The following is a 10,493-nucleotide window of genomic DNA, read 5'->3' on the forward strand; positions in this document are numbered from 1 at the left end:
TTGTTAATTTTAGCCATTCTGACTGGTGTGAGGTGGTATCTCATTGATGTTTTGATTTGTGTTTCCCTAATGCCGAGTGATGTTGAACACCTTTTCATGTGTCTGTTGGCCATTTGGATGTCTTCTTTGCAGAAATGTCTGTTGATGTCTTCTGCCCATTTCTTGATTTCTTTCCCATTTTCTAATTGAATTATTTGATTTCCTTTTTTTTTTTTGCTATTAAGTTTTTTGTTCTCCATTAGATCATTTTATTTTATTTTTTAACAGCTTCATTAAGGTATAATTCATACGACTTACCCATTTCAAATATACATTCAGTGGTTTTTGGTATATTCACATAAGTGTGCAACCATCACCACAGTCAATTTTAGAACTTTTTATTATCTTGCTCTTCCCTCTTCCTCACCCCTTACCCCCATTCCTTTTTTTTTTTTTAGATTTTATTTATTTGAGAGAGAATGCACACAAGCAGCGGGGAGGGGCAGAGAGGAGAGGAAGAAGCAGACTCCCCACTGAGCAGGGGTCCCAACTTGGGGCTGGACCTCAGGACCCTGGGATCATGACCTGAGCCAAAAGAAGATGCTTAAGTGACTGAGCCACCCAGGCGCCCCTCCTTACTCCCATTCCTAAGCGACTACTAATATATTTTCTGTCTCTGGATTTGCTATTGTGGACTTTATTATGAATAGCATTATATATTATGTGACTTTTTGACTGGCATCTTTCATTTAGCATATTTCAAGGCTTATCCATGTTGTAACATGTATGAATACTTCCCTCTTTTATATGGCTGAATAATTCTCCATTGTATGGATATACCATGTTTCATTTATCCATTTGTCAATCTATAGACATTTGATTTGTTTGCATTTTTTTGCTATTATGAATAATGCTACTGTGAATATTCTCGTATATAAATTTTTGTTTGGACTTAGGTTTTTGTTTCTCTTGGGCATATACCTAGGAGTAGAATTAACAAGTCCTAAGGTAACTTTAAGTTTTTGAGTACTTGCCAAATTGTTTTCCAAAGTGGCTTTACATTTTATATTCTCACTAGCAGTATACACAGGTTTTGATTTCTCCACATGCTTGTTAACACTTGTTATTGTCTGTCTTTTTTATTTCAACCATCCTAGTGTGTTTGAAGTGATCTGTTATTATGGTTTCGATTTGCATTCCCTAATGACTCTACATCCTCCTGATGCTGAGCTTCTTTTTCTGTGCTCATTGACCATTTATATATCTTCCTTGGAGAAATCTATTTGAACCTATTTGAAATTTCAAGAAATCTATTCCAATCATTTCCCCAATTTTTAATTGGACTGTCTTTATTATTGAGTTGTAATAGTGCTTTATGTGTTCTAGATACAAGTCCCTTACACATAAATTGTGGGTTGTCTTTTATATTTTGTATTTTATATTTGAAAAAAATATATATATTTTTCATTTTGTGGGTTGTCTTTTCACTTTCTTGATGGTATCCCTTGAAGTGTAAAAGTTTTAATTTTGATGAAGTCCAATTTATCTATAGTTTGTTTTGTTGCTTGTGCCTTTAGTGTTATATCTAAAAATGTGTTCCTACCCCAAGGTCAAGAAGATGGTGGTCCTGTGTTTTCTTCTTAGAGTTTTATAGGTTTAGTTCTCACATTTAGGCCTTTGATCCATTTTGAGTTAAATTTTGTGTATGGTATGAGGTAGAGGTCCAACTTCATTCTTTGGCATGTAGATATCAGTTGTCCCAGCACCATTTGTTGAAGAGACTGTTCTTCCCCTGTACGATTGTCTTGGTACACTATTCAAAATCAATTGACGGTGAATTTGAGGGTTTATCTTTAGACTTTCAGTTCTATTCCATTAATCTATGTGTCCATCCTTATGCCAGTAGCATGTATCTATATGGCTTGATCACTGTAGCTCTGCAGTAAATTTGAAATCAGGAAATGTGAATCCTCCAACTTTGTTCTTTTTCAAATTGCTTTGGCTTTTCTGGCTCTCTTGCATTTCCATATGAATTTAGAATCAGCTTGTCGATTTCTCCATGGAAACCATTTGGGATTTTGACAAGGATTGTTTTGAATCTGTAGATCAAATGTAGACGTTGCCATTTTAACAGTATTGCCTTCTGATCCATGAATGTAGGTTGTCTTTCCACTTATTTTTTCAGTTTCTTAGTTTTCAGAGTATGAGTTTTGCACTTCTTTTCTTAAATTTACTCCCAAGTATGAGACTATGAATGCCAGTCATTCTGAGGGTACAATTCAGACCTTGCCGGGCTTCCCCAGATCTATGATATTCTCAAAAGAGGTCAGGACAGAGATTGGATGGAACGGCCCAAGTATAATACCATGAATAACAGAAAAGCCAGTTAAAAATGCCAGCATTGCAAAGCCCAGTTGACAGCCTTAGCTGCACATTAAAATTACTTGGAGAACTTAAACGCTGTTCATTAGATTGGAGTCTCAGGGTGAGATTCAGCCCTTGGTACTTTTTAAAGCTTCCAGGTGATTTCAAAGTATAGCTAAGGCTGGGAAGGTCTATCATCAAAGTATCAAGTGACGAGCTTCTAGTCAGAAACAGTGCTATCATAGTGGTAATGACTTATTTTGTTTATCAGGTTATAATTTCATAACCTACCTAAATGAAAATAAATATACAGATAGAGCTGTATAATTGAAAATTATCTGGGAACTGCTTTGAAAAACACTTTGGGAAAGTGTTCGAAGTAACTTATTAAAAAATGTATTATAAAGCACAGGTACAAAGAATAACACAATAAACGCCCATATGCCCTTCACTTAGCTTCAACAACCACCAACGAACGGCGATTCTGTATTTCATGTGTGTCCCACCCGTTCCCTACCACCACTCTTGAATATTTTGAACTAAACCCTAGAGAGAATATTTCATCTATAAGTGTGTCAGTATGTAGTTTTAAAAAATTGGGATTGTAGCTCTAAAAGATTGTTGTAAAACTTAACCTCTGTACCATCATCACACCTACAAGTTAACAACGTGAGGTGATTCTTCTGTTGTGTAGGAAGAGATGGCAAGAGAACAGGAGATATACCGTCAGTATGTGGCTCAGCGGCGTGAGGAGGAGAGAGCTCAGGAGAAAGAACTGGACAGAGTATTAGAGGCAGAGAAGGAAAAGAAGTTGGCTGAGGAGGACAAGGAGCTGAGACTTGAAAAGGAGGCAAGGAGACAACTTGTGAATGAGGTCATGTGTACAAGAAGACTTCAAATTCAGGAAAAACGTAAGGACATGAATTATAATAATATTATAGTTGGGCCTTAATTCAACTTAAGTAGCAACCAAAATATTTATTAAGTAGGTATTATATGTAAAATGGTATGAGGGATGTAAAAAGGATTAAGGCAAGAGCCCTGCCTTGTAGAACTTACCTAATTTAATACATTGAGTATAAACATATGAAGAGTTTTATATCCTAGCAGATTCTAGCAGTCATGTTGGAGATGTTCTCAAGGTTAAAGGAACAGTATGTCTGTTGAATGGTCTGTGCACCTTAGTGACTATAAAGGGAAGTGAGAAGATAGGGCACAGCACACACCCCTCCTCTCTTTTACCTGCCCCTCTTTTCTTTCTGTAGGTGTCTCCAGACCTTCATACCTTTACTTGGGTAGTTTTCTCTGCTTATGATGCTTTTGATCTCGAGAAATCGAGGCAATCCTTCAAGGCCAGCTCAAATGTCCCATTCCTCAAATATGTCCCCCTATTCGTAATAAATCCTCTTTCTGAGGCTCTCACTGTGGCTTGCTCACATCCCTGTCTTAGCACACCTTTGTATGCCCTCAGCTCCAAACAGTACTTGGTCACGAAAGGAAATATTTGTTGAGAGGGTGAACTGCCACCTTCAGATTTCCACTGTCCCATGTCCAGCCCAGTGAACCGGAGAGGCAGAAGATGGACATGTTTACCATTCGGGTACCATTAGACTTCACACTAGTTGTCTTTGCAAGAGAAAACTCATTGATTCTCCACTCCAGGAATTATAACAGCCATTGAAAATTGTTAAGCCCATATTAGGTGGAGTTGTAAGAAAATGAGAAAAAAGCTTATAAGCTAACAAATTTCTGTATTTACCCATGATAAATGTTTTAAAATCTATTGAGACAACATGGAAAATTTAAGTATTTGGGGCCATTTTTAAACAAAGAAACAAAATCAACCATAATTCTACCACCCAGGAATAGCTACTATTCACAACTTCGTGTATTTCCTTCCAGTATTTTTACTATGTATATAGTAAATTAGGATTTATGTTGAATATATTGTTTTACAGCCTGCCTTTGCCACTTATCATAAACAGTTTTCTAGGTCATTTTTCTTCAATTATAAAATTTGTAATGCTGCCTAGAAATCCATTATAAAAATGGACCGTGATTTATTTTACCTAAACACAATTAATGGACCTTCAGATTGTCTTGAATCTTTTTACTACTATTTTAGAATACAGGTTACTATCTCTGTATATAGTTCTTCTTGGCTTATATATGATTATTTAAGAAAAGTTCCTATAAGTGGATTTGGGGGCCAAAGATGTACATTTCAGATGTGTATTTCCCAATTGTATTTATTCTTTTGTGAACTCTGTTTTCTTTGTAATTTTGTCACCCTTACTGGATGCTTATGTTTTTAAAATTTAATTTATAAATACCTTATATATAATAAACTCAGGCCTTTTCCAGTATTTATTTTGTCATAAATAAACTCTCTTGTTAACACAAATTGACAACAGAACTGTTTGTCCTCAAGAAGAGAAAGGTAAGAAGTGTTCTAATAGTGGTAACCTGGTTTGAAAAAGGCTGATCATAGGTTTTCAGTGAAAAATGATTAAGAAAAAAATCTGTGTAGATCACACACATTCGAACCTAAACCCTCTTCTTCCCTTTTTGGAGAGGACTACTTCTACCCTATTGACCTAAGATACAGCCCAGTGATTGTAGGCTCTGCCTCTCTAAAGACAGGATGGCATTGATGCCCAGAGGGATGCCAGCAAGTCTTGTCTGAAGAAAGCCATTTACCAAAAATTACATTTGTCTTTCTTAAGTGCAGCGAAAGGCAAAAGAACAGGAAGAGCGTGCTATGGAACAGGAACGCATAAATGAAGGTCTTAAAGAGCTTAACCGTGAAGAGAAGGAGAATTTTGCAAGGTATGATTTTGTTTTCTTTATTATTGTTTACTGCCTAAAAACGGGGAAGATTTTTAATGTAGAGAGAGGACAACATGCCATCACTCATGCATTATTGACATTTTTTTTTACATCAGTATTACATTTGTCCTAAAAGTTCCAGTCATTTTACAAAATTCCATATAAAAATAAGCAGCAAACATCTTGGTAAAATTAAATTTTATTGCTATTGTATACATTGTGATTATAGACATTAGGTATCAAGCTGAACGAATACCTTAAAAAATAAAGTAAGTTAGAAACAATTTTTTAAAAACAGGCTCCAACATTAAATCCTAATGAAATAACAAGAAGACTATTCTTTCCCATGAAACAAACCCTGAAACACAGTGTGGCTTGATTAGTTGGAGTAGCAGAAATGGCTTCTGAGGATAGGAGTCCATGCAAAATGTCCTCAGAAGAATTTTTGTAGCCTCACTGGGCTGGAAAACTGAAATGTTCTAGGTGCTTTGGGAAATACCACTGCCTTCTCTGACAATGCCCCTCTGATCGCCACCATGAGGCTCTGGTGGAGGAAACAGGCAGATGCCTCTTTGCAGCATTTCTTGGACCATAGCACTCCTTTCCCACCGGTGACCAAGATACCCAATTCAGATGACCAGTGTGGTGGAGGAAGACGACTTGGCTCCTCTAATTGCTGGTCCCCTTTCCCATCCCTTGGCTCTGTCCCATGACTTACACATACTCAGTACATAGAAATAAGCTCTTTTCATTCTAGAAAGAGTGGGGTTTATATACCTGCGCCTATTGTTAGTTTGGGGGCACTAACAATAATTTCTGGTCTACCCTACTTACTTCCTGCTACTGCCTCTGCTCTGGAGGTCTTTCCTTCTCATTTTGAAAAATTTATTGTTGGAGATGTGAGGGGGACTTGATAAATAGCAATGTGCTTCCCTGCCCAACTTCTGAATCAACTGAGAGAGAAGAAAAACAAGTATGTGTGGAAGGTATCATAGCTACCTATTGGTGCATAACAGAATACCCTACAATTTGTGCCTTAAGGTGAGTTATGATTATCTCTCATGATTCTCTGGTGACAAGGCTCACTTGGGTGGTTCTTCCTTGGGGTCCCTCATGTGGTTCAAGTCACATGTTAGCCAGGGCTACATTACCTGAGGGCTCAACTGCCCTGGACACCTAAGATACCTACTCATATAGCTGGCAGTGTGTGCTGACTGTAGCTAAGGACTCAGCTGGTGTTATCACCCAGAACACCTTTATGTGGCCTCTCCACGTGCTGGGGCTTCTCACAGTGTGGTGGCTGGTTCTGACAGGGAGAGTTCCAATAGACAGTTAGGGGCTGCGCCTAGGACTGGCATAGCATCGTTTTGTCATAATCTATTGGTCATAAAAATAGTCACCGGGGCCTATCCAGATTCAAAGGCTGGAGACCGAAGCTCCACCTCTTGATAAGGGGAATAGAGGTTCACATCGCAGAAGAGCATATGGGAGGGGAGATGCTACTGTGACTATCTGTAGAAAATGGAATCTGCCACAGAGGTATGTGCATGCTTTCTTTTCTGATAAAAGCTGACATTTAAAAATGTGGCTTATAGATTTTAAATGGCATGACCACTATGGAGAACAGTATGAAGTTTCCTCAAAAAATTAAAACTAGAACTACCATGTGATCCAGCAATCCCACTTCTGGGTATATATCCAAAATAATTGAAAGCAGGACATTGAAGAGGTATTTACACAGCCATGTTCATAGCAGCACTATTCACAATAGCCAGGAGGTGGAAATAATCCACATGTCCATTAACACATGAATGGGTAAACCAGATATGATATATACATACAACGGAATATTATTTAGCCTTGAAAAGGAAGGAAATCCTGTCAAATGCCAACTCATGCATGAACCTTGAGGACATTATGCTAAGTGAAATAAGCCAGTCACAAAAAGATGAGTACTCTATGATTTCGCTTATACGAGATCCCTAGATTAGTCAAATTCATAGACACAGCAGATAGAATGGTGGTTGCCAGAGGCTGGGGGTAGGGGGGAAAGAGAGCTGTTGTTTAATGGGTGTAGTGTTTCAAATTTTCAAGATGAAAATGTCCCGGAGAACTGATTCACAACAATGTGAATGTCCTGAACACTACTGAACTCTACACTTAAAAATCGTTAAGTGGTCAATTTTACATTATGTGTTTTTTACCACAGTAAAAAAAAAAACCACTATAAAATTTAAAATGTGGTTTATATGTTTAAAATGTGGCTTATGTATGGAGGAAATTGTCTAGTTCATACTGAATAGAATGAGACACACACACCCACCCAGACCCCAGCAGTGCCAGGTCTCTCCGGCAGGGCCGTGGCCCTTTGACAGAGAGCAGAGTGGAAAACCGGCAGACTAACCTGTTCCTGGTTTGACCAGTAGAAAAGTCACTTATTCCTTGGAGAAGAGTGGGAGAGGGGATGGAGAGAGGCCAAGGACTCACTCCAGATAGCAGGAAATATTCCAAGTGGGCCAGAAGCATTCCCTCCCTAAAATCAATATTTGTTCTGTTTATCTTAATTATTATTGTGTAATAAACACATTAATGAATTTTCCATCTATTTTTCCCCATCTCACCCTGATTTTAATGGGAATTTTAATTTGACTTCAAAAGTTACATTTTACTTCTAATGCCCTAAATGAATCCAAATGCTTGCTTTTACAATTTTGTACTTGACATTTCTAATACCTTAGGCGCTCCAGTTTGGCCCAGGAATACAGGAAGCAACTTCAGATGCAAATATCCTACCAGCAGCAGGCCCGGGAAGCGCAGAAAGAAGAGGAACACCGAGAGTTTGAGGCAGGGGTAGCAGCAAACAAGATTTGCCAGGACAAGATCAGGGAGATCCTGTCCTTCCATCAAGTGCTGCCCCGAAACATTCATCCCATGCGGAGGGCATACCCTGATAAGCTTCCACCATAGTTTCATTAATGTTAATGTATTTTTTTCTCAGTCTTTTAATGTTTTTAACTACAGTATGCTGGTCTGTTCCTTTCAACTCATGGATAAACTTCCTTTATTTCTCTGAGTTTGCATAATTCTACATAATGTTATTCCTTCAAATTAAACTTTTTAGACTTTTAGCCTTTTTTTTTTTTTTTAAAGATTTATTTATTTATTTGAGAGAGAGAGAATGAGAGACAGAGAGCATGAGAGGGAGGAGGGTCAGAGGGAGAAGCAGACTCCCTGCCGAGCAGGGAGCCCGATGCAGGACTTGATCCCGGGGCTCCAGGATCATGACCTGAGCCGAAGGCAGTTGCTTAACCAACTGAGCCACCCAGGCACCCAAGACTTTTAGCTTTTTTTTAGACTTTATAGACTTACAAATCTGAATGATTTATTTCATATCACATAGTTACTTTCCTGACTTACCCCCCACACTTCCCTTTCTTGTTCATTTATTAATAGCTACACTTTCTCCCCGCCCATCCACTCAAACGCCTATTTCCTCTTGCCTTTCTCTCATATACATAATTGCCTTGTCTCATATACAAAATTCACTGTATCAACAGGGCAGAGCTGGGCCTAACATCCACTTTCATTAGCCCATCTATTTAAATATTACACAGATATTTACCTTGCATGTGACTTTAGCAAGAACAGAGCAAACCCCTTGCTTTTGTGGGACTTCTGTCCTGGTGGAGGAAACCAGGCAATGTGTTAAGTGCTATAAGAAGGAAATGGCAAGAGTGCTCGAAGATCATTTTGAGCAGCTGATACTTGAATGAACCAGCCATATGGTTATCTGGGCAGATCCCAGCCAGAGGAAACAGCCAGTGCAAGGGCCCTGGGGCAGAAGTCTGCTTAGTGCGTTTGAGGCATAGCATTTGTGCTAGAGTGGAGTGAGGGAGGAGAGAGTGGTAGAAGATTAATCAGAAAGGCAGTGAGGGCTAAATGATGTAAGGCCTTGGAGCCATGGTGAAGACTGGCTTTTACTTGGCTATGAAAAGCTGTTACAGGATTTTGAGCAGAAGAGCAACATAAGATGTAAGATGGTTGCTGGCTGCTGTGTTGAGAACAGACTTTGGGGAGACAAAAACAGACTCAGTTAAGGAATGATCATAGTAGTCCAGGTGAGAGGTGAGGATAGCATGGTAGCCAGCCTCCAAGATGGTCCCTATGATCCTCTCCCCTGTATCTCTGCCCTTGTGCAATCCCCTTCCACCCTAAACCATGGCTGCCCTGTGTGATCAGTAAGATACTTACACCCCCTTGCAGACAGTCAAAGTGTTATAGGGTCTTCTAGAGAGCCTCCTTAAAAGGGAGGGGAGAGAACTTTTGGAACGGCTGAGTAAGGAGCTCTGGAAATCCTCTTCCCAAAGGGCAATGATAAAATGGGAAGGATTGTCAAAAACAGCCATTTCAGCACTGGAAATTGACCAAAGGCATGCAACAGATGGAGAAGCATTTATTCCAGAAAATCTACAAAACCTTGGTGAGAATGGTGGGAATCTATGGCATATTGGCCTGGAGCTACTGCCATACTCCCTCAGCTACGTATTTCCAGATTTGTGTTAAAACAGGATGCTCAGAGGGCGCCTGGGTGGCTCAGTCGGTTAAGCGACTGCCTTCGGCTCAGGTCATGATCCTGGAGTCCTGGGATCGAGTCCCGCATCGGGCTCCCTGCTCAGCCGGGAGTCTGCTTCTCCCTCTGACCCTCCTCCCTCTCGTGCTCTCTGTCTCTCATTCTCTCTCGCAAATAAATAAATAAAATCTTTAAAAAAAAAAACAAAACAGGATGCTCAGAGCTAGATAAAAACAGCCCAGAAGAGGTCTGCAGAGCCCAATAGAGTGGGACCACCACCTCCTTTAATCGGTGCATTATACTTCATTTAATGCAGTCCATGTTTGAGTGCCCACCATCCAATCACAATGCAGCAGCATTGATGAGCCTCATGGACATAATGATGAGCAAAATAAGTCAGACATACGCTATGAGGTTCCACTTAGGAACCTCTACCAGGGCAAGGCAGGTCGTGAGGACCTGCAACCTCACTGCCAGATTAGGCCGACTTGATGGGGAGCACCATTTGGAAAAATCCATGCTTGGGGCATTGTCAAAATAATGGTGATTTTTGTGGCAGTCAGGTAAGATCAACATCACAACTAGCCTGAGGTTGTGATACTGACTGGGACAAGCAGCAGAACAGCCAGAGATTTACAGGAAGATCTGGGGAACATGACAGCCATGGGCTTTGATATTTGAATGGGCTTCCACATATTCTTGGTAGTCTGGAAGTCTGTGTAGACATAAAGCAACATGCTTGCTCATTAAA

At 39.6% G+C, this 10,493-nt stretch overlaps 1 protein-coding gene across 1 annotated transcript in view; it reads left to right on the plus strand.

Moving 5' to 3' along the window:
• Positions 1-8,300, plus strand: part of CFAP53 (cilia and flagella associated protein 53) — a 15,214-nt gene extending 6,914 nt beyond the window's left edge. Inside the window, exons 4-7 of the mRNA XM_081802528.1 lie at positions 2,283-2,304; positions 3,038-3,254; positions 5,070-5,172; positions 7,911-8,300. Of these exons, the coding sequence (XP_081658654.1) occupies positions 2,283-2,304; positions 3,038-3,254; positions 5,070-5,172; positions 7,911-8,139 (571 nt within the window). The 3' untranslated portion in view covers positions 8,140-8,300. The remainder of the gene's footprint in view (positions 1-2,282; positions 2,305-3,037; positions 3,255-5,069; positions 5,173-7,910) is intronic.
• Positions 8,301-10,493: the final 2,193 nt, after the last annotated feature.

Source organism: Leptonychotes weddellii, chromosome 13 (assembly GCF_054177405.1).
Source record: "Leptonychotes weddellii isolate Sample4059 chromosome 13, ASM5417740v2, whole genome shotgun sequence".
NCBI lineage: Eukaryota > Metazoa > Chordata > Mammalia > Carnivora > Phocidae > Leptonychotes > Leptonychotes weddellii.